We start from the raw sequence: 25,055 nt of genomic DNA on the forward strand, positions 1-25,055 counted from the left end.
ACTGCTTAGCATGTTTAATTTGCATCACTGTTTTTTTTTATGGCACGTGCTGTTATAGCTTTGGTTTAGTCATAGAGCCCTGCATTCTACCATGCAATCTACAGCGTCAGCTGTGAAGCCTTAATTACATGGTGAACCAGTGTATTTGCTTATGTGAATGAACTTAAAATAATTCAGTTTGATTCAGCTTGGCTAAGCTTCCCCTTACAGCTGACAGTGTACCTAGATTCCAGAGCCAAATGCAGAGCTAATTGGCCAAGCTAAAGCTACAACAGCTTTTGCTGATCAATGCGCTAAGCTGGTAAGCTTGGCTCTAGAAATTTTCTTTCCATTACCCCCTCTCTCTCTCTCCCCCCTCTTTCTCTTCCAGGTTTTGCAGCTTTGTTTTGCTCAGAAAAACCCGAAGAACCAGAGTGAAAGCTTGGTGTGGCTGGCCAATGCCATCAAGGAATTTGGGCTCAAGTAAGTCTTCAGTGTTTTGTCCAGGCTGCAAACCATTGTAGAGAAGCCATTAATCTCTTATTCATCTGGTTGGCTGCAGATGGCTTGGTGCTGCATTTAATGAATTTGACTGTGGTGTGCTCCTTTTACCACTTTTCGCAGGGTTCCTGTTAAGGCAGTCATAGAAAGCATAAAGAAAGGGCTCGCTGCATCGAATCCCGTGAGTCAACTCTACGCCTTTCTTCTGTTTCCGCATGCTGCGACGCCTTTGCCAGTTGCTACATTTTTGCCGTAGAGTGGAAAACATTGGATGCATCTTTTACGTTATACACTTCATATTGCCACTTACATTATTAGCCTTGGCAGACTGTTCCTGGTTCTCCTAGAGGGTGCTTTCAGCAGCCAATTCTCTCTCTTCTGGGAACAGGCTGTGAGGACAGCGTCCATCACGCTGGCTGGTGTGCTGTACCTCTACATGGGCAAGACCCTGCGCACTCTGCTGGAGGGGGAAAAGGCAACCCTCGTACAGCAGCTGGATGCCGAGCTTGCAAAGGTGGGCACCATTACTTTACTCTACCAAAGAGTCGTGCCGTCACTTGAGGGGACTGCTCTTTTCTGGTCTTATAGCAGTTAAATTTTTTACGTGAAGCTTATTTGTTTTAGAAGTTGGTCTTTGTTATGGTCACTTGCATGGGTCCAAAAGTGCATATGGTCACACATGAAGGTGGACGTCTTTGGAAGGCAGTCGTTTTTGACCACAGCTTTGAGGTGGTGAGAGGCCTTTTGGCATCATCATGCAAGGTCTTTGTGCCGTGAGGATCAGTGCAGTGTCACATTCTTAGCACCGATGATGGCAGCAGCTCCAAACGTGCATTGTATGTTGGCTATTTCGTGAGGCATTCTTTGCATCATACTAACCTATCATAGTAGCATAATGCAAAAACTGCATTTTCATCTCTTACCTCGCGCAGCCTTTTAAGTGTTGTTGATCCAGGTATGCCAATTATTTACAAGCAAGGCAAAAGTTTTTCGATACATTGTGTAGTAATGTGAAGGAACATGTGCTAGGCAGAACAAAGTAATTAATTATCCTTATTGTGCCCTCAGTACAGGCAATGCCACAACAGGCCTCCTACATGTGCACAAAGATGCGCTATGTCCACTAGACAGTGGACATGATGCTGCTTCTCAGATCTGTTTGTAAACAATTCAGCACCTTTGCCATTGAAAAAAACGCCTGTACTCTCTAGTCATCTTTGAAAATGAAGAGGCACTCGCTGTTCGGGAAAGTCCAATTATGCCTCTGTAGTGCTGCGATCACTGTGGGGTACGTGAAAGTTGTGCCACTTTTCTGGTGTGCAGCTGGAAGGCCAAAAGCCTCCAGCACCCATTCGTGGCGTGGCAGCCCCCTCGGGTGGTGAAGGCACGGGTGGAGCTGGAGACGCCGCAGATGATGTCCAAGAGACTGCTGTTGACATGGAGGATTTGGTTCCTCGGACTGACATCAGGCAAGCATTTAAAGCAGATTTGAGCGGGGGTTTGAAGTTTCATGTTTTTACGTTTTAGAGCGCTACCTGCTAAATGCCAAGCTGCCTTGGTTTCGCCATGTCCACATCTGAGTCTGTCTGCACCAGTGCGTCCGCGATCGCGTTACCCACCGTCATGGGTTGAAAAAGAGCAACAAGGCAGAACAACAGGGAGAGACTTTGACTGAGGCACCATTATTATGCCACAGGTTCGACAGCCAATCATAGATGTGCAGTGTCGACATACCGGGTCATCTGAACCGAATGCAGAGACCCACTGCACTGACTTGTTAGGACAACCGCCATGAAACCGGGCCACAGTTCAGACGTAATGACTTGATGCAGAAGTCTTTGTCATAACGTGTGCTTTTTGCGAAGGAATTGGCAGTTTCTCTTGATGTCGAGTCTGGTGGATTTGCTTTGTTAAAATGCAGAGTAGATTGCTGACCTGCTAACGCTTGTACACATAAAAAAAAAAAAAATCTCCTGGTAGCACTAGTCTTCAGACATGCTGACTTTCACATGGGAGACAAATTCTCTGCCACTCAGCCATTGCAGCAGCCGTGGTGGTTCGCTATTTTGGACTAGAACATAAGGCTGTTCATCATTTATGTTGTAAGAGCTACATTGTTATGATGTGAAGTGTTGAGAATGGAGGTAAACTTCGAAATTGGGAAGTTCTTGGCAGTGCAAAAAAATTGACTGATAATTACGAGAGTCAGTGATGCGAAATTTGAGCGCAGCTCTTCACACGCCACCTACCACTGCTGGCAGTTGGTGTGCTATACTCCTAGCCACCGTCCGGGATCCTCCCAAAGCAGCCACCTTGCAGTGGTCCATTTGTCCACTCTCACCCAGGCTGGTGTCATTTCGCTGTACTTCTGCCTACCAACATGCCACCTCTCACACGCCTACAGCCGCCACCTGTCAGGTGGTTTGTTACAACAACTACGACGCGGAACACATGAACGGGCGTGTAAGAGCTGCGCTGTAAATCAAATTGGTGGAGGAGTGCTGCTCGGAACTTCTTCGGAATTCTAGCCCTGCAGGTCATCCAACTTGTCATTGTTACAAGCATGTTGGGTGGCTTTGTCTAGGAAGTTCTCATCTGTGCGCTTGTTACTAACCGTGAGGTGGGAAAAGGTGGGCACTTTTGTGTGTTTCATTGTGTAATTCCACAAGCTGACGAAACCCATTGATAGGATGAACTTTCCTAACCCGTTGTGAAGACAGGCTTACAGGCCAGTCTTGATCAAGGCTTGTTGGCTAGTTGGTGGTGCTCTCCTTGCTTTGCTGTGTCCTGCCATGTCACTGCTTCCTGTTGCTCAGTGTCGATGCTGCCTGCATCCTTGCACCTTGCAGTGGCCAGCTCACCGAGTCCTTGCTGTCTGAGCTGTCGGACAAGAACTGGAAGGTTCGCCAGGAGGCCCTCCAGAAGCTGGCGGCCATCGTGGACCAGGCCAAGTTTATCTGCCCCGAGCTGGGAGACCTGCCGGGTGCATTGCGAGCACGTCTGCTCGACTCTAACAAAAACTTGGCAAGCCATCGTTTTTTCTTCTTTTAGAGTGTAGCCTCTATGTGCCCATTCCTGGGTTGAGCGGCATGCCTCGCTGTCCGCATAACCAAGCGCAGCGGAGGGTGAGGTGAAAAGTGGAAAAAAACGGCAAGATAGTAGCGTGGAGCAGGATGCGTGACCGGAACCTGTGGCTCCAGAGTAGTGCATGCCGTCGTCTGCTCGCCAGTGACATGATTGGTAAGGTATGCGGCAAGCACGCTGTAAGGAGCGCCAGTTGTGGCCGCCGCTTACTCAGATGGCGCCAGAGTACTGCTCGCTAATGTCCAATCGCACGAGGCGAGACTCAGCGGCGGCTGATCGCTGTCTGCCCAAGCCGAAACTGACTCACTTCAAAGTCACTTCCATTTGGCACTGCATGTTTCATATGCAGTAGCCTGCATTTCAGATACCGCAGCAACTTCGCTCAAAAATCACATTACCAACAAGCGTAATGGCCGGCCAATTTTTTCCCCCATTTTCTTTCTTTTGCATGAGGAGCTGATTGGCAGGATCCTATGCCAACCATTGCATTGTGCTGCGCCCATGAAAAGTGCCACTGCAACTCTCTGCATTGCTCATGACATAGTGTGGTTTCAGAACTACTGCATCAGAATAATACACTTACAAAATGTATCACTTATAACTGTAGTGCATGCATAAACTGGTACTTTATGTAGACATTGGCTATGAAATGGGAAAGTATGCAGCTATGAGTAAGCAACTTAACACTGAAGCACAGAACGCACATGTACGCCTTTGTGCAAATTTATGCTAGATACCTAGAGCAAAGGCAGAGGAAGAATGACTTCATGATGAATACCTATAGCAGGCCACCAATTGGCAGGCCACTAACTTTCAAATGTTACAAAAAAAAATAAAAGTACTAGCTGTAAGTGATTAATTTTTAAGAGTGGATCCAACAGTGGCACAGCAGTTGAGTTTTAATCGAGCATTGAATACTAGAGATTGCACTTGGATTGCACAGCAGTCGGCTGAAGAAGGCAGCTTGCACTCCGAACGATGGCTACTCATTTTCTTCTCAGTGGAAAGGCTTGTCCTATGCTCTGCTCAAGTCAGTGCAGAATGCATTGCGTCAATTCGTTCCCATCATGGTTAATGCTAAAGCAAACAAAGGGACATTTCTTCACATTGTGGCAACTGATGAACTGGGACTGCATATTGTTGTCCGGTAACTAAAGCTGTTCCTCCACGCTCTTTGATTTGAAATGTGCTGTAACAAAAGGCACTGTCCATTATATCAGGTGGTGAAATCACCCTAGATTCTTGCAAACACCATTGTTCAAGTTGGGCGGCGGCATGCGTAGTGATCAGCGCATGCATGTATCTGAAAATGATAGAAGCAGTGATTTATACAACAGGCTACTCGTGTTGCGCATTCTTGAAGCACAAGTTGCAAATTGATGTTTTTGCTAGTGCAGCCAGTTGCTGGAAGCGTGGAGGAGAAAAAAAATAAAAATGAAAACAAAAGGGCCCGGGGCTTGCTGCATAATAGTACAGTAGAATCTCGATGATACTAGTCTTGTGGGTCGGAAAAAGTATTTTCTGAAAATCGTATCATACAAAATGAATGAAATCTATTTGCACAAGCACAGGAAATGAATTCATGTTTATCCGTTTATGTCTGACATTGGCGGTGTGTGGGCAGTGCATTGTACTCAAGGGTACAGTTGTGGCTGACTCATTCATACTGTCCGCAGTGGTTTGGGATAGCATTCAGAACACCTGAAACCTGTCCATTCTACATAGTGCAAGCTGGCTAGGGAATTTTACCAATTTCTATCCTCCAGAAATTTATAGCAACTGTGATAGTCGATCATATGGTTGACATTCTACTGTACGCATATCGAGGCTGACAGCCAATACTGCAAGAAAAGTGGTGAATTGCTTTTCGTGAGGGTCCTAGAATAGCACAAGGCACCTTACAGCTGGACTTTGCAGGCTGGTCTTAGAAAAAAAAAATTATTAATGAGTACACATCTTTGTAAACATCAAAGAATATATGTGCTTGTGTGCCTATTCCAAATATGTACTTAGTTTAGTTTGACTTGATGTAAAACAAGTCCTTGTGCACTTGCTAGAACTAGGGAACTTGTCAGAATGCATGCCATTGGCTTCTGTTGACATCAAGCTATGCAATTAAGGTAAAATGATCATCCTGCCTGTTATAGGCGTTGAGTTGCAGGGTTTTAAGTTGCCACTTGACAAATTGGAAGAAAAATTTTTATTCCTGTGTCTGCAGTGCTTCCCGCCTCACTCGTCTACGGGGAAATTGGGATTGGGTATCTTTGCATAGCACCCCAGATTTTTTTAATTAACCAGGCTGGTCCACACCGCCGTTTCGAATTATCCGGTCAAATTTACATTAGAAATTATGTGACAAATTCTTTGAATTATCCAGGATTTCAAATTAAGAGTTCAAAATATCGAGGTTTTTACTGTATATGCACACCTTTGCCATAGCCATGAGTGCAATTACTTAGCGATTTTTGTTTTTCTCAATGTTTGTTATTGCATATTGCAGGCTATCCAGGCCCTGAACATCTGCCAGAGCCTGGGTGCAGCCCTAGGTCCTCACTGTGGACCCTATGTTCGTACTCTTGCACCTGGCATGTTTACTGCTCTGGGTGACAGCAAGGTTGGTGGACAAGGTTTCTTTCGTTTCACTACACGGCCCATTTATTAGATTCAAGGTTTTCAAATGTCAAATTTAGCATATCTGCTGTTATTGCAAGCTCTTATCTCAGAAGCTTTAAAAACCTGTGCAACCAAATGGTATCTGATCAGAACTAATGGAAATCTCTGGGATCTAAAGAGAGTTAAGGGAAGTAAATACAGTTGAGCCCACATGAAAAGAACAGTAAAACTTCAGTACTGTAAAACCCCGTCGTTACGTTCTCGGGAGCTGAGTTTTCCTGGCTGCGAAGTTTACATGAGCTAGTTCCGTCCAGCCACCCTTAGAAATGCATGCAGTACAGACTCAGCTGTTAGGTTGCAACTGCAGCAGCGTTCCCGCATGCTATGTTGCGAACGACTTTTTGCAGTAATACTTCACCTTGTGCTGGCATTTCAACAGCCTATGCATAGAGAGTGCGGAACGGCGATGCCAGACCAGCTGACATGGGATGCTAGACTCCATCTGCGCTCGGTTGCCACCGTGTTCGGCAGGTTCCTGTGTTTTTGCGTCCACGCCTACACCAAGCACACTTACTGGCGGCATGAACCTTGTTGCAGCTGTTGGTGCAAAACTGCACCACGGGGGCAGCACTTTACAGGACACACATGCGTTTGTTTTGGCGTCAAGGCATGTTCCTGTCATCAGAGTTTGTGTTCTCAAGCTGCAGGCAACAAGGAAATTTCTAGGTTCTCCAATAGGCGAGAATTGTGTAAGATTTAAAAGCATCGTGGAGGTGCACACACGTCGTGCCCAAACTTCATCCGCTTTGCGCGCTTCCCTCTTTGTTGCTGACTCCCTTTCATGACATTTTGTGCACGTGAAAGATAACAAAAACCGCAAAACCTTGCAGATTCCGAAATAGCATGCTCCCCTTACTAGAACTAAAAACAAAATAGACTGAAGATAACAATGTACTTTCTTTTTTTTCACACGCACTTCCCAGCTGTACTGTTTCGTGGCTTGTACGTTTTTTTTTTTTTCTTGTGATCCCGTGAAATGCACAGCAGCAGGGTTCTACAGTAATTCGAAATCTGCTTGACACCTTGGGTGTTTCTTAGATCTTTTGCAGTTGTAATGTTTGCAGTGCAAATTGAAACTAAACCCGAATTATTTTGTTTGCTTGTGTTTTGATCTCTGAGGCTCCTGATGTGTGTTTGGGTCTAAAATCCATGTAGTTGATACAGTTGAACCTCGTTATAACGAAACGGCTTATAACGAAATAATGGATTTAACGAACCAATGACTATTCCCCTTGGAAGCTCGCTCAACATGGGCTATAACAAAGCTACGGCTATAACGAAGTAATAGCCGGACCCCTTTGACTTCGTTATAATGAGATTCAGCTGTTCTTACATTTCATGTAACTTTCATTGCACTGAAAAACAGCGTTGAAGTGCACATCTTTCAGTATTTACTAGTTTGCACACGTGGTCTGCTCATGTCTGCTTGCCTTTCCATCAGAACATGGTGCGTGCGGCTGCACTGTCCTGCCTCAATGAATGGTCATCACATGCCAGCCTGGGAACCTTCTTTGAAAATGAGATGCTCAAGGACGCTCTCAAGGCAGAAAACCCCTTGCTTCGATCAGAGGTAAGCATTTTGCTCCCACTTTGTGGTTTTCCTGAATCTTCAGTAGGGAAATAGACGTGGTCCTGGTTTAACTTTTTCATGAACTTCTCTTTTTCTTTTTGTGGAGATTGCTGTTTCACGTCTTTCAGCGGGGCATTTTGAATTTTTGCCCATGATGCTTGTACACATGCAGCAGCTGGTTACAGTGGTAGATATGATGTTGAGGTGCTTTAGTAACCCACTTTACAGCCAAATTTAGCTGCTCCCTCCAACTGAGTGGGTAGCTTTACTAACATAGGGAGTTAGAATAGGAGATCGTGTTGAGTAAGCATTACTTCAAATGCAAGTTCAAAAATTTGTTGTGACCATGAGAAAAATGTGCCACCTATATATATATATATGGCCTTTGTCCTCGTGGTTAGGAAAAAAACCTCTTCACTTTCCAAAAGAGAACAAACAAAATGGTAGTTTTTATTTTTTTTTTTAATTGGGCTGCTATGTTTGCATCGTTCACATGCATTTTCATGTCTTATTTCTTACTTTGTACTTGCATTTGCTTTCGAGTCTGCGTTATTGCTTCTTTTCTTTTGAAATTTCTTGTTCATGTAAGCTCTTTTGTTGTAAGTTTGTTTTAAAAGCAAGTCCTGTCACATAGAATTGCTTACTCATTCTTTCGTCAGCCTCCCACAAAGTGCGGCCTTACCTGTCTTTGCATGACACATTCCCAGTCATGCGTGACTTCCTTTTTTGTATGTTTGCTCTTTGCGTGCAGAGAGCAGTTTGTTGTGCAATGGGCAGTTTAGCTGCAGTGCCTAAAGCAACCCTCCCAGAGACGGCCAATGCTATCACCTCTCTCTCTGCCTCTTAAGATCTCTTTTTTTTCTTAATATGACATTCTTTTAATTCACTGGTACCTGGTAGGAGTGCATGATCATGTGCACACTTTGTGGGGTCTTAGCTCTCCTTATTCTATCGAAATGTGTGCAAGGACACTACTGCATCATTTACTCGTTAGTCAAGTCCTTGCTGTAAACAGGGAAGTGGGTGTTTTTGTCTTGCTTGTTACAGCTGGGCAACCAGGCTGAAGTGAACAAAAGTAGTTGTTCTTCCCTTTATACAACAGTACTATAATGTCTCGAGGCTCTGTGGTAAGACTTGAGCCACTTAGGCCCTTGTATGGGCAAAGGTATGAGGTACGCTCGTGCGCTGCCCCTCTTGCCATGTTTTAGTTTTGCACAGTTCCGCCCGTCCTTGTCACTGCGGCGTAGAGGAAGAACAGGATGTGGAGGCTGACGTGCGTGACGGGGGCCTGGTTGTTGCAGCTCTTTGGCTGGCTGGCAGAGCGGCTGGGGGCCAGCGATGCCCGCGGGGTGCCCGGTGCAGAGTTAGCGTCGTGCCTGCCCCACGTGTACCAGTGCCTGGAGGACCGCAGCGCCGAGGTGCGCAAGAAAGCCCAGGACTTGCTGCTGCCCTGCATGCTGCACCTGGGATACGAGTCCATGGCACGAGCCACCTCCAAGCTCAAGGCCTCCTCCAAGACGCTCGTCATGGCACAGCTCGACAAGGTGACGGCAGCTTGCACTAAATCTACTGAGCTGTGGCTTCTGACACAGCATCAGCGTATCCTGTCCACAGGCCAGCTTTAGGGCTTTGAGTAACACAGTTTGGATAGTCGTGTGACACATTTCTCACTACTCTGTATTGCTGCTGTTTTCTTGTTTGCGGCTTGAGTAGACATTTGGTGGAAGTGAACAAAACCTTCTGAACCATGAACATGCAGCATCAAAAAAGGTGTCATTTGATATGGTCATGCTTGTCCCTGGTCATGCTTGTCCCTGGAAAGCAATGTTTGGTAGTCTTTTACATATAAGGTTTGGTTCTTGTGTCATCCACTCCTTTTTTTGTCTCTTGTGGCTTGAAATGCGCAGTTTCTAGATGGTAATAGACTGAAATTGTATAGTACAAATGCAATGGCCACGAAGCAATCACAGGAGCGCGCGCATGCCTCGGCCTTGCCCTATTGCTGTGCACTCCGCATCTTCTTATCATGGTGGTCAAAAATGATAGGAGTACTGCTGCCATTTTACAGTAGACTCTCTATGAAACAAACTTGAAGGGACCAGAAAGTTTGTTGGCCTTATCAGAAGTTCGACTCAACAGAGGTGTCCCTAAAAGAGTTATGCGAGTATGCTAGGTGTGTCCATACATACACATATGCTACATGAAAACAGTTAATAAAATAACCTTTCAGAGAGAGGATAATTGCAAATAGAGCATTTATAGCAGTATGCATGAAATGAGCTTAAGACTGAGGGCATGAAACAAGGACATGTTATCCTACTTGAAATTGATAACGGTCTAGTTTTCTTCTTTCAGTCATTTTTTCACAGCGGCTGCTATTTTTGTGTGTTATTTTTATTTCTGCTTTCTATTCTGATTAAGAAGTGCTTCTGCAAGCATAGTTGCTACTAACTCCACAAACAGGCACACCATGCTGCATAGATATCTGGCTATCTCTGCACCGCAATAACTTTTGTTGTGACGCTACTTCAACTGAACTTAAGACCCTAGAGTTTTAAGCCCTGGTCGACGAGCAAATGCACTTTGGCATACACACCTTTTAGTCTATGGGAGGCAACGTTTGGCACGTGATGCATGTGCGATACTGCGATCTGGCTAGGTCAGGTCTCTGCACCATTGCAGGCGCAATGGCAGTGGTTTTCCGCACTGTCAAAAAAGCTTCCTCCTAACGAAGCACACTCCTGCAACAGACTTTACCCGCTGTTTTGCGCGAAGGTGCATGGTAGCAATCTTGTGAGGGTGTGCCTTATTCCGTTAAGCCATTTTATATACTGTCAAGTCCACTTATAACAGCTGCAGTTGTAATGAACGCTTGCTTATTACAAACGAGGGTGTGTTATCATCAAAATTTATTATAGCTATGGCAGTGCGCCTCAGATAAAACAAACCGTGGCCATACCACTTGGTTATAACGAACGAGGAGGCGCCATTAACTCGCCCCCAAAGTAAAAAAAAAACTCTGCTTCCCGTCAGCGTGCAGACAGAAGAGTATCCCAACTCCCATGATTTTGCCCAATAAGAGAGCCCCCCCCCCCAAAAAAAATAAATAAAAAGCACAGCATTGAAATTGCAGTTAAACACCAGCCAAGCGTGCTTATACAGGCTACAAGGTCAGTCGCATGCATGTGTGCAGCTGGGCAAAGCATTTAAAAGGGAAACAAAAGCTTGATAAAAGCGAGACAGGGCAGTATTGAAAACAAATCTACTGCACACGGCCGGTGATCAACCAATGGCAGCAGTAATACATTCACGAGGCATGTGTATTGGCCCGTCTGGTCACGTGGCATGCATCACCTGTCCAATCGGACCTCTGCCTTCTCTGCTGCTGCTGCATGCAGGCAACGCATACAGCAGCCAGCTTTCACCACCCTTGTGTAGAGTGGTAGAGCTGCGCGCACCAAATGATCAACACTGAAATCGGACAGTAGCCAATGGTTTTTCAGGTAAACCGCTAGTTCTCACCTAGTTTATAGTTCTATGCGGCTCTACTTCCCGTGCTCAAAAATTGCCTCAAGAGCCTAGCAACTGTGGTGAGGTGTCGCTTTTATTTGAAGTTCAATACGCTGCTAAAGCGCTTTATACAAGGGTGGGTCATACTGCATATTCTGCATGCATATGCGCTGTGGTCGCTTCATCACTGCATCCTTACAACTTTGTCGGGGATTTAAGACAAGGATGCCGATATACCACCAATCTGCCATGAATGCCTCATTCACTGTCGGCGTTATCACATCCCTAAAGCGGCTCTTCGGCGGCAGTGGTCTCAGCCAGTAGTCTGTTAGTAGCAGTGGTCTCAGCAGTCTTGGTCATCTTGTAAGTGCCCCGAGCGCAAGATAATGATGCCTGCAATACCGAAACTCTTGATGGCTGCGGTGTCCCTGTCACCCACGAGGTGTTTGGCGCGATAGATAGGCTGAGGCAGCTCGCGAGCTCACAACGAAAGCAAGATGCACGTAACGTTGCTGCTGGCGAAGAAAGGGCAGGAATAAAGGACCACTTTAATTGCAAATAAAGGTTCTTTTCCGTGAGTTATCCGCAGCGTGTTTTTAACGGATTCATCGTAAGAAAATTTTGTTTCCAAATAACAAGATGTTTTTTACACTGGCTTAAAGGACTATAGACACCTAACTTTAATTGCATATTTTCTTTTTCAAAATTTTACGTGTTAGACATTACAATACATAGATCACCGCGTGGTAGTCGCCCATGGCCGCTAATGAATTTTTAATTTAATTTCTTCTCTCATGTTTTTTCAGTCTCATGAACCAAACAATTTGTTTGGTGTGTAGTTGGCCTTTGGGTCACGAGAGGTACAAGAGGCACAAAAAAAAAAATTGCAACTGCTGATGCGTCATTTGTTGTCATTTCAGCTCTTGAAGCAGGCTGGTTGAAGTGTTGTAGTGTATTTAAACTACGCTAACCTCTTCTCTGGAGTCCTCTGGGGTCTAAGATATGCAGTGTCTAGATTATAAGTGACGAAAATTGAGAATATCAAAGCAGTCACCACGAAACGGGCGCAGTGGCTTACGTTGGTCGCACCTTCATCCCTTCTGTTATCTTGCACAAGCCAGGTTGCTCCCGTGCATGCGCACATCTTATCGTAGCGGTCTAAAATGAGGTGATTGCTGCCATTCAAGTCCACAGCCAGCTGTTGACTGCATTGGGTGTAGATGCATTGATGTGCTGCATGGTGCTGCACTATGTTTTCCGACCCAAGAGCATGCGGCGATGGTGGTGCTCGATGCCGTCAGCGCATTGACTTCATGCAATGTCTAGTACTACCACTTGTGGGCTTTTGCCGCGTGCTAGCAGTCGGTTCTACGACGAAAGAGAAAGCTAACTTGTGTGGTACTGCCGAGATACTACCATTTGGGAATGCCGCAATGTTTTGCCGTGAGTTTAGATGAACTGTTTCTGAATGATCAGGAGGTTCGAACAGTTTGAATAATGAAATTACAGTGTCAATCAGCTGGAATAGCGAATACTTTTTAAAAACTAGTCGGAGTTTTGAATATTCGCACACCGCTACTTCAAACATGTTAAAAATGTAGGTCCAAGCTTGGGAGGTCTGGCGATTATCGGAGCTTTAATTTTTGTGACCGGACTGTACACTGGTCAAACCAGCTTGGATATTTTACAGAGCTTGGGTGTACCTTTGTGCAGCACGTTAGAACTTAGAAATGAAGAAGAATTAATCACGTTTTTTCGTTTGTTTGTCTGTTTCTTGTTTGCACGCTGCTCTTTGCACGCCTTGCTAAAGGTACTGCAAAACTGCACAGGTCCGACCGCAGCTTCCGGCTAAGGTTCCACCTAAGGGCAAGGCTACCATCCTCAGAGGTGGAAGCTCTCAAGTGGCGCCGCAACAATCCTTGGCCACTACAATGCCAGCGCCCAACCACGCAGATGTAATCTCGCCTGATGAAGATCAGGGAGCCGTCGGTGGCAGTGGCGGAGGGCGTCTGCTCAAGAGCAGTTCAAGGAGTAAGGTACGTGTCGTTATTGAATTTTCCCCATCATTAGTTACCCATAAGGTGTGTGGAGGTGTGCAGGGTCATTGCATGTCCTTCTTAGCTGAAAATCCCACTCGCAGCAAACTTGTCACCCAGTGTGTCTGTTTTTATTATTATTATTATTATTATAGTGCTGTTGGTACTCTGCACAGCTCCTCTGCACAACTCATGGCCTTTAAAGGAATGTTGCTGCCGTTGCTGTCCTGATAACGTTTGCATCAAAGCCTTTTCATCAAAACTTCTGTGGAATCACAGCCTTCCATCTCAGGATGGTGTGTGTGATGGTTGAAATTGCTTTAAGTGCAGCATTGAAAAATAGGGGCAGTCAGTGAGAGTGAAAAATGTTTGATGCTTCAAGCAACCCGGGCTATCTTTGTTCCAAATGATGCAGTTATTTAACTCGGTGCTTGAAGCATGCTTGACTCTGTCACATGTTGTTCTGCATGGAATATGACCATTGTGATGCTACACAAAGGCACTTCAGCCCTTGATTGGCCATGATAAAGCTTCAGAGGGTTTGACTGTTTCATTTCGATCACAGATGTGACAGGCAGCCCTTGCTGAAATGGTTATACGCTTGCATTTATTTGTACCTTGCGTCGGCAATGGTACTCGTGTGCTTCGTTGGCAGTAAGCTCACCTCCAGAGGTTTGGATGTTTTTTTCTGTGCACAAATAAATATGACAGAGGTAGCCCTTGCAGGAAATGTAATGCGCTCATGCTATTTCTGTTGTGTGTCACAGAGGCGCTCAATTGCTCCGTCAGCCGTAAGTACAGTTGCAAAAGTTTGGACCCTGTGACTAAGTAGAGAAGGCGTTCTAAAGTGTGGAATGTTTTGATGCACCATGTCCCTGTTTTGTCTTCTTGACCCCTGAAACAGATGCCTGTGAAACCTGGAAGCAGTAGCAGCAAGTCATCCCGAAAGGAGGAAGAAGTGGATACAACTCCCTTGTTGTCAGCTAATAACCTGAAGGAACAACGAATAGCATATGAGAGAGCTCTGAAGGCAAGTGGTCCTTTCCGATACATTCAGCACTTCCATGTTGACTAGTATGTTCTTAGCCTATTATCAGATGCAAACCAGAAGTCCAGTAGCATACATTGCTCTTATGGAGGCTATGGAGGCCAGAATGTTCACAGTGGATGTGAAGTACAGTGAAACCTTGTTGATACGTTGCTGGATCATAAGAGTTCCCGGTTGGTGCACTCAAAACTGCGGACATTAAAAATGTCCCATAGAGTTACGTTATATTTCTCCCGGTTAATATGTTGCTGGATAACACGATTTTCGGGCTACTACATCTAAAATTTTAAAAAATTGTGGTCGTATAATAAGTTTATTGTCCAGCCACTCTTGTGCAAACATACAAGTGTGCCGAACGTGAGGGGATGCGACATGAACAGCTAAAATGCTGCAGCACTCGCCCATCGTGGTGGCCTCTCTGCAATGGTTAGGTGCAATAAGGAGAAGCATCACCGCCACCAACAACAACAAAAAAAATGCGCGCGGGTATTTCAGAGAGGAGTTGTTGCAGGGACTCTGCATGAAGAAGAGAAACGCTAGGATTCTTCGCGGTACATGAGGGCAAAGGGTGCAAAACATCTATGAACTGCAGTGATGCATTTACGTACAAGCGGGCGGTGTCTGGGGAACACAGCTTGAAAGGCAAAAACAGTCAGCTGCTGGTGCGCCTTCCCTGCAATACGTTGGTGCAAAGGGGCGAATCATCCAACAATGACGAAGAGAGTTTGGCTACTTTCGTCGATGCCGTCGATGGACCGGATACATTATAAAGTTCCTTCCCCCGTTTGAGACAGCAAAAATGTGAACTGAAATCTGCGAGCACTAGAAAAGGTTATGTTCAGTTCTTGTGCCAAGAAATGCTAATCGACATTTTTATGTAGTGAAATTGTCAAGATATGTCTTCATACTTCATTCAACGATTAATATTTCAGAATTAAGCGGTTTGGATCATATGTTTTCCCGGGTAGTGTGTTTTCTCGCAACTTTTTAAAAATTTAACAACGAGGTTATGAGCACTGAGCACAGTATTACCTGATCCAGCAGAAAGCTTCCATATTGGCAGTGAAGGCCACTGTCATGTCAAAGTTTTACTGGGAATGTTATGAATTGCACTCAATAATTACTCCATCGAAGTGGATGCACAAATAGTAGTCCTCATGTAATGTCACTTGCTGCATTATTGAGGCACTGGCAATAGGTGGCACCACATTCTTGAGAAAACCTTGCAAGGTGTGCAACTGTGAACTGAAGTGCAGGGAACAGCACAGCAAATCGGGGAGTAGGTGGTCATGGTGCCAAAGTAGTGAGCCGAGTGCCTCTTGTTTTCCCTTGCAGCTGCTCAAGTGGAACTTCAGTTCTCCACGAGAGGAGTTCTACCAGCAGCTGAAGGAGCAGATGGTGGCGGCCAACTGGTCTCCTTCGCTTGTGACCAACTGCTTCAGTGCAGACTTCAAGATGCACATCAGGGCCATCGACACACTTCTCGAGGTAAACCCTCTAACAGCAGAAGCGGCAGCAGTGCCCAAGACTGCAGCTGTTTTGTCTCAGGCTTTCTCGCGAATAAGAACGTGCAATATATGCATTTTTAGTAATTGTGTCTCAAGTTCATATTTACTGTCATTCGGTTTAGTCTCCCAGGGCTTCACATCGGTGTTCGTTATGCATAGAGTTAAGGGGGGACGCGGCTTTCAATTCGCGGAAAATGGTCAAAAAAGCGATTTTTTGAAATACTTACTTTCTGCTTTTACAAGTCATATTTTGTGTGATTACAAATTTTCATCGTCGAAAACCATCAAGAAGTGCACCAAATCATTGTTTTGATGATCAAGGGTGGCGGAAAATTTCTTCCGAGTAGCGAAAAAACGCCGCTTTTCAAGCCCCGATCTCTCGGCAACCGCCCAACGTAGCGCGGCCATCTTGGTCTCTATGGAATGCGCGTTCCTCCGACTTCAAATTTTCCGCTTCAGCGGTCTCCTCAGAGCGGAAACAAACGCATAAAAAGCAAAAGTTTCACAGTCGCACGGTGATTTCCGATTGGCTCCGCACGTCACGTGACAGCAGCGCGCTGCGCAATTGGTCTCCTTGGCGGGTGCATCGTCTGCTACGCGTGCCTCTCGACTCTGCGGCTCCGCTGCTCGTCGTGTACGATGGGGTTTAGTCATTTGAGCAGAGAACCTCGGCTCGCCGTGACCGTCTCTTGCACAGAGCTTAGTTTCGAATACGGATTACGCGGCCGCCATGTTCGTCAGTACGCGCGGAGCATAGTTTCGGAAGCGGCTTTCACTGGCGGTCATGGGTCGGCGACCTCTGAAGTACAAGACGGCGCGTGCCTATGGCATCCGTAAGCGAAAATCGCCAATGGTGAAGAAGAAGAAGTCGTCTGCTTCAATTACTTCTGATGTGCAGCGCACTGACGAAGTTACGGGCCCGCAGGCGAGTACTTCGTGCGCGGCTACGACTGTTGGTGGCGCCGCTCCAGAGCCGCTGCCGAGCACTTCACACGCGGACGAAACATCGTGTGCGAGCACGGGGGACTCTTCTGAACTTTCTACTTCGCGCTCTGCATCGCCGGAAGCATCAAGCGATGAAGGCACCGCGCATGTCGCGAGTCCTCTTGGCACTTCACGCGACGACGCCACGCCGTCCACGAGCACCGGGCGCACCATTCAGGTGCACCTGGAGCCACGTTTTGTGTCGCCAGAAGCATCGCAGGAAGCCGCCGCAAAAGTGCAAGCAAAGCTGAGTGCAGTGCCCGCGACCGCGCGGAAAATGGAACTGACGGGTGACGGCGAGGCGCTTGCTACTACAGAACAAACGGATGAGTTTGTTGTTGTGCAAGTCACGGCCCTAAACGCGCTTCTCGAGAATGCCAAGCGCCAGCAGTGCTCTCAGCCAGGACTTTCGGTTCAGCTCCTCAGCCGTTGTCTGGGGAAAAAAACCCAGAATGCGGCTGAAAGCCTTCATTCAGTAATTTGGTCACTGCTGCCAAAAGATAAAAACGCATCTTTGACTGCAACAGAGACAGCTCTCAACGAAACGGTTTGCAAGTTCAATGCAGGGACCCGCCATGCTTACACATAGTACTGTTCGACACTTGGGCTGCAAACTGGCCAACATGCTCTTCGCAGAGCAGCGGAAAAGGACGCCTTGCGGAAAAGAAACGCAGCGAAAGCACTTCAATCTCGAGGCAAGGCATCCAAGAAGCCCCGTGTTAAAAAGGACACAAAAGACTACAACCCCGGTGCCTTTTGATGAGTGAAATACGAGGTGCAACTTCGGAAGCCATTTTCTCAAAACTGTTTTTTTTTTGTCATTTTCTCTGATTGTTCCGCTGATTTCTTCGCGACCGCTGGGGCTATTGTGATACGGTTTTTTTTCGCTGCATTCCTTGAGAAATGTTTCAGGTCGTGACATTCTTGGTTTTCCGGCATCCCGTTTGCTGACTTACTGATTCGACTAGTTGTTCACTGTTTAGGTGCTCATTGTAATGTCTGCTCATAAAATATTAAAACTAAAAACTTTTACATTGTAAATAAAAAAAATCTAAGAATGTCACGACCTCATCCATTCATTTTGGAATGCAACACACTTTGAAGAAGTCTTCTATCTTATTTTGTAAGTCGCTCAAGCCGTGGTACAGGATGAAAAGGAGGAAAATTTTTTAAATAAAAAAGTTGTTGAGATATCAGTTTGAAATTTATGTGGTGATATCACAGAAACATTACCAGTAACCCTGCCAATTTTTATCAGAATCCATGAAAAAATAGGAAAGTTGATCCCGAATGCCACGTCCCCCCTTAAGAGCATGTGTCCCTCCCAGTGTTGTTATCCTGAGGCAGTGGGTATACACGTTCAGGAGTTACAAAGTTGCATGTGTCGATTGCTGGTAAGTGATGTTTTATTTTTGTTTTTCTTTAATTTTTCTTATGTTATGATGAAATGACTGCGTCGTACAAACACCTTGGCACATGGCGGCTTGTGCAGTTCCTCAGCAGCTCCGGAGGCGTGGAAGCCACCAGTGCCAACGTGGACCTCGTGCTTAAGTGGCTCACGCTTCGTTTCTTCGACACCAACCCGAGCGTGCTGCTGCGTGCACTGGAGTACTTGCAGGCACTCTTCCCAGCACTGTGCGACACTGGTTACAGGATGCATGACCTCGAGGCGTCTTCCTTCCTGCCGTACCTCATCCTCAAGGTATCCCCATCGCCTTGCCATCCTTGGCTCTTTTGCATGCCAGAGCATTTTAGCATCCTAGCATCCTAGCCCGTTCTTTTATAAGCGCATCGCTGTAGTTTGTAGAAGCTTCGCCTATGTGGCGATGGTGGTGGTGGTTCACCTTGTTGCATCGAAGCACTGCTGAGAAGCAATCGTGTCGGGTGACTGCCGGAAAAAAGCGTCGCATGCCCTCTCATTCGGCCCACTTATATGTGTGCACATGTGCAGCTGGTCAATAAACATATTATGCGACCTCAATTTGTCGAAACTTTAGACGTAGTAGCCGGGAAATCATGTTTTCTGAGAACGTATTAACGGGAAAAATGTAGTGTAACTCTGCGGGACATTTTTAATGTCTGCGATTTTGAGCATGCAAACCGGGAAATCGTATGAAACGGGAACATATCGAGGTTTTACTGTATTCCTATTTCTGAAGTGACAGCTTCAGTACCCTATAACTCAAGTTCTATGATAGCCGATATGATAATTTTACCCTTATTGCATTCCTTGGTATCAAGAGAACCCAATGGCATACATTTCAGCGAGTTTCCCACAGCAAATTTTCTTCAAAGCTCTTTGCAAAATACTTGCATAAAAATTATTTAAGTTCTCAACAAATTGTTTTACATGAAATTGAATGACATATTTAGAATGAGCAGGCAAAAACACATGTTCCCCGAAGATTTCATAATTATGACTCCACAAATAAAATTTTGTTTTCAAGGCCAGGCTCCCCCTTAACCGCAAGTTTGAATTAATAGGTTTTACTGTATAATATTTGTGCCTCTTGTGAGAAACCTCATGGGCTAAAGAAGAGAAAGCCAGTTTTTGGCCCCCTGGTTTTACTAGCAGGCCGCTACAGCTTAGGAATGAATTGGGCTGCTGGACCAATACATCCACAGCACAATTTGCATTAGCGGAATTTTTCATCCATATTTGAAATGCTTTTATATTGCAGTTCATACTCTGTGCCTGCAAATCCTTCTTTAGCATTCGTAATCGGAGGAGGGGAATAGCAGTTTTAGATGACCAGTTAAGGGCATGCATCATTATTAATTTGTAGTATTGTACTTATCTGCTGACCAAATTCAGTGCTGTGCAGTTAATCAAGAATTGCCCTTGTTGAAGCGTCTAGTAGGGAGCATTCGGAGCTGGTGCTCTTACATTTGAGCTCGTGTGTATTGTAATTGTTGCCTGGCTTATTTTTATCAAGGTTATTTTGAATATTGGAATGAATCGAAATTTTATCATCGCAGATTTTAATACTGATTTCAGGATGTATTGAACTTAAAAGGGATTGAGGAGGAGTTTAATATATCAGTAATTCGATGTATAATAAATAGTAATAGATTAAAGCTCATCCGTAACCTAGAAGCAACAATGCATTGCGCCCATGCAAGTGATTCGCTTCTTGCAGTGACATGCTGTTCACCGGCGTGCTGGCAGCCCACCACTCGCTAGGCGTCTCTTGGCATAACCTGCTTCGCATCGAACCCACAGCGGACAGGCAGTGGCTAGTTTCAGTGTACCGTCATAACTTGTCTAATCCTGTCACCAGTACGCCATGAATAGAATAATCTCTCATTAAAATTAAGTACAGTTGGTATCCGCGATTTCTAGACTTTAGTAAGTTAGGTTGGCTTCACCACATGAGAGCAGTCTGGCATGAGAAACGAGCACGAAAGACCGCAGACCGCCCACAAGCACACCCCAACCATGTCTCGCGGTTTCACAGCGCTAGCTCTGCCAGCAGGCTCCCAGTACCCGCCTCTGCTCGCGAAAAGTGATCCAAGAGCTCTGTTAGGGAAAGCACCACTTGTAGGGGTGCAGCGTGCGGTTCGATGTGCCGAAATGACTAGTGAAATTAGAGTTGAATATACTGCGCGTCTTTCATTTACTATCATGCAGGATTTTCAAGGGGACATTCTAGCTGTTCGATATACTGAATAATTCAAAATATCTGGGTTCGATGTATCCGGGCTTGACTGTATTTATGAAAAAGATCCACTAATACACAATTTACAGTGTACGTACTCAGCAGCAAGATCACAGGAGTGCAGCCATGCAATGTGTACAGTCTTAGTGCAAAGGAGCCCTTTTCTTGTATTAATTGCTAGAACAATGTTTGCATGCTCTAATCTGGGCAGCATCTTTCAAGTTACGGACTGTTGTCTGTGTGGGAGCAGTGCACCAGTTCTGGCTAGCATCTTGTTGGTGAACTTTCGTGGTGCTGCACTTGTTTCGCAGGCCGGAGATCCCAAAGACACCGTGCGGAAGGGAGTGCACGACATCTTCCGGCGCATATACAAGGTCTTCCCAGGATCCAAGGTGTTCAACTATCTCATGCAGGGTTTGTCGTCCAAGAATGCACGCCAACGTGCAGGTTAGTCTTGTTCTTTCAACCTGTGCTGTCTTTTGGAATCTGTAGTTGCTTCTGTGCTTCTTGAACCCTCCATGTCAACTCTATTTTTTTATTTATGGTGTTTGACAAATTGGGAAAGTTAGTCGACTTCTGGTTCATTACTTGAAATATTGGTGGCTGATCGTTTATAAAATGCCAAAGATAAGTTTTTTTTTTTGGATATACAGGTGCAAGTAGTCTGTGAAAAAAGGGAATTTCATGCTTTCTAGCACAACAATTTATTTTGCAGAGAGTAGCTGTTACAAAGCTGTTTCGTGACCAGGGGTGATGGCGGGCCGGCGACAATACCCAGCTGTTCTTGAAGCTGGGCATGATTTTTTCATTCGTGCTCAGCTCCGCAGTACAGTTGGGTACAGTAAAAGTTCAATAATTTGGACTTCAGAGGACCAGAAAAAATATTTCATTTATCCAAAAGTTCAAATTATCTAATGCCCGCCCCCCCCCCCCCCCCCCCCCCCCCCCCCTTCCCCGAAAAAGAATACGCTAAGAACTGCTTGCATCATGACAAATTTATTTGGCAAAAGACTGTCCAATGGCTGCTTGATTTTGAGAAGAGAACGACTGTGCGGTGGTTATTCTTAGCGGTGGAGCTCCACTGCTACTGCATCACACACCTCTCGAGCGGCAATGGCATGTGAGAGAAGGCTTCACCGCACAAACTGCCAACGTCATGTGACGAGCGCACAGTTTTTGCACATTGAAAGTATGAAAGGACTACGCTGGCAGAATTGCTCATCAGCAAGAATAAAGAAATCGATAGGACTAGTGAGACGCGCCAATCAGTACTCGAACTGTGGATGGCAGAACTCTATTGGCTGGCTGATGCAGGCTGGCGTGAAGCATAGAAAAGTGAACCAAAACTCCGCGGCATGATTTCTTAGAGACAGGGATGTCTGTTTTTCGTCAAGCCTGCTGTTGCGCACACGTTAGAGGTGCACAAGCGACTCTGCAGCATGGAATTCAGGCTTGAGAACTTGCCATTGCTTGCCATGCCGGCCAAACCTGGACATGGCCTCCCTTCAGGAGCCTGTTTGAATTAGCCGGTGCGAGGCCCATAGTGCCCTAATTAGCAAGCATGCAATGCCATAGACTTACATGGGCATGGGCGGGGGCCGCGCCGGCAGTTCGAATTAGCCGAATTTTTGAATTAACAAGGTTCAAATTAATGAGCTTTTACTGTACAGGCAAACTTGAATTTGTCGTCAGTTTCCCTTTAAGCATGAGGTAGCAGCTTTGAAATGTAAAAATGCCAAAGCGTTACCAGTTGTTAAGAGCATGTGAATACTCACACCTGAATACAAATCGAATTGTCTTTACTTTATTCACCTTCTTTCAAATTCTTTTGAATTCTTTCTTGTATGGCTGTCATAGTTTGAATTCTTTCTTGTATGGCTGTCATAGTCATACAAGTACAACTTTCAGCCTCTTTGTTGCTTCATTCGGCCTTGTGCAGTTGCTCTCCAACAGCAGTTTGTTAGCTGCGCGGCATCAGTGTCATTGATGTCGCACCGCACCAAACTGATTGGTCACCATTCAGTGGCATCACGCATGACATTGCCACAACAGGCCATGCTGAATGGTCTGCATGCTTTGACGTTACGCATGACATCACCACAATCATCCATAGATACACACCTAGCTGAGTCATTCAAATGCACCGGCGTAACGATTGAGAGCACAGTGACCTGACAAACATTCTGGCAGAGGAGACGATAATGAATACAATTCATTATATTCACTACCACAAAGGGCTGTTGCTGAATCTTGCGCTGCGTAGCCGGTAACAGTCATGCGAGCCTCCTTTTTTTTTTTTTTTGTTCCTGCAGAGTGCCTGGAAGAACTGGGCTTCCTCTTTGAGGTTCTGGGCCTCCCAATCTCGGAACCCACTCCAGCAGTGCTTCTCAAGGAGGTGGCCAGGCACATTTCAGACCGGACAATGCAGTGAGGAATGCAGCACTCAACTGTGTGGTGCAGGCCTACTTCCGCGAGGAGGAACGAGTGTTTAAGTACATTGGTCAGGTGGGTGCACTCACTTAATCTCTCTCATTAGGCAGCTTAGTATAGCGTACGCAGACATGTGCAAAGGGATAGCATACGGTAAAAAGTAGTGTGCTTCATAGTATGCCCGTGTATGTATGTTCACGTTACACACGCTATTTCCAGAGTTTAGCATGTGTGGTGCTTGCTTTCGCTAAAATGTAGTTTCCAACTTGGCTGCGTGCTTTGAAGCAAGCCCACGCACTTCGGAGTGAATTTGATGTGGCATTTTTCAGCATGTTCGCGGGCCATAAATGAGGCATGGGGCTCTCGCTTTCTCATCTTGCCTGTAACAATGCTTGTGAGCGATGAAAGTTTCCTTTTTTATTTATTTGGAGAGACAATTCTGAAACTAGGCTTTAACAGGAGCGTCAGTTTGTTGACAAAAAAAAAAATAGTCCCTGTTTGAACACCAGATCGCACCACTAGGCTGGAGTTATCATTGCGTCCCTGTTTGCATACGCTGAACTAAAGGTGCGAATGTGGAAAACAGCATAACGTCCCACAGACCGCTTGCGTTTTATGTACGTAATGGTGCGCGCGCTATTCTAAAACTGCCTGTTCCTTTATGTGACGTAAAGGGGGGGGGGGGGGGGGGAAGAAACTTGGACACCTGATTACCATTAGCACTGACAGTGCGATGGATGAGAGCCTCGGGAGCTGTGATGCATGACCACAGAAAGAAACCACACAAGTAGAGAGGGGGATTTTCCTTCCAACCGTGGCAGGTCGCAGCTAGCTTTTCTGTACACCAGCCTTTGCAGGTGACAGGTTTCTTTTCCTGGCAAGCATCTTACCATCTGAGGAGAGAGGGATTTGCCTCTTTCTGCTTTGCCACCTGCCAACGCTTTGCAGGGAGTGGGTGTGGAGACATGGATCTCTTCTTATGCTATTGCATAAAATGTGCTGTGCAATGAACTGCTATAAAATTGCACCTTCCAGATGATCTGCCTTGGATTCCGACTAATCGGATTTCTTCTTTGCACCCACGGAGAAAAGTTGACCTCTAAATCATTAGCAGCACAGGTAGTGGAACTGTCAAATGTTGTCTGGCTTGTGTAATTTGCCTTGCAAGGCTCTTTTCATTTCTAACTGTGCTGCAGCCCTGTATTTGGAAGGTGTTGAGGTGCAGGAGGCTGAGCCCATATGTTCCATTTTTGGGGCTAGTAACCTTCGCATCTTTATTCTTTCATGCCATCTTATCTTGAATAAATCAGAACTTGTCTTTAGAAGGTAGCTCTGGCTCTTATCAGCTATATCACTTCTTTGAAATGGAGCCGTACTGTTGCTAACACAAAAATGAGCTGAAGTTGGTGTTCATTTATGATTTCTCCTACCTCACTTTGTTTTGAACAAGCGCAGAATAAACTGCAGTAAAACCTTGATAATTTGAGCTCTGTTCAGTTTAAATCCTGAGTAATGAAAAATTTCTGTGGTTTCCTAATTTCCAATGTAAATTTTTAGAGGATAATTCGAACCGGCGGCCTGAACTAGCCTGGTTAACCCGGAAGATCTGGGGTGCTGTGCAGAAATTCCCGTTCTTGATTTTGCCGCACACGCGGCAAAGAGCGGTGTCCAGCAGAGGGACTTTCATCAATGCACCTTCCACCCCCTAGCAGCGTCACAGTTATTGCTCAGGTTGACTGTGCACCATGCCAGCCTGCGCTGTATCATTGTGAGGTGTGCCGAGGTTAGGAGGTTGGGTTACCAGCATCTCTGAGTACTTTAAGTAATCTCAGAGTTCATCCAATGAAAGGTAGCGCTTTCCTGCAACAATTTTTTGCCTGGGTCTTCTTTTTTCTGTGCTCAGGTAATTCAAAGACCAACCTAATTCAAACGTTTTTTGCATTCCCCTTGACCTTTCGTTATCAGAGATTTACTGCACGTATCTGTACCAGTGGTTACGGTTCTGGGGCCACGTCTGATCTTGTTTGCTGTGCATTTGTGTTAAAAGAACCTAGTCAATATGAATTCTTCAGA

At 45.7% G+C, this 25,055-nt stretch overlaps 1 protein-coding gene across 1 annotated transcript in view; it reads left to right on the top strand.

Moving 5' to 3' along the window:
• LOC144128521 (cytoskeleton-associated protein 5-like) overlaps positions 1–25,055 on the top strand; it is a 68,466-nt gene that overhangs the window by 13,083 nt on the left and 30,328 nt on the right. The window contains 15 exon segments of the mRNA XM_077661964.1: positions 371–462; positions 604–661; positions 869–994; positions 1,804–1,949; positions 3,330–3,504; positions 6,065–6,178; positions 7,679–7,807; positions 9,109–9,351; positions 13,147–13,353; positions 14,258–14,383; positions 15,737–15,889; positions 18,386–18,595; positions 20,864–20,999; positions 22,865–22,966; positions 22,969–23,057. Of these exon segments, the coding sequence (XP_077518090.1) occupies positions 371–462; positions 604–661; positions 869–994; positions 1,804–1,949; positions 3,330–3,504; positions 6,065–6,178; positions 7,679–7,807; positions 9,109–9,351; positions 13,147–13,353; positions 14,258–14,383; positions 15,737–15,889; positions 18,386–18,595; positions 20,864–20,999; positions 22,865–22,966; positions 22,969–23,057 (2,106 nt within the window).

Source organism: Amblyomma americanum, chromosome 4 (genome assembly GCF_052857255.1).
Source record: "Amblyomma americanum isolate KBUSLIRL-KWMA chromosome 4, ASM5285725v1, whole genome shotgun sequence".
NCBI classification, from domain to species: Eukaryota; Metazoa; Arthropoda; class Arachnida; order Ixodida; family Ixodidae; genus Amblyomma; species Amblyomma americanum.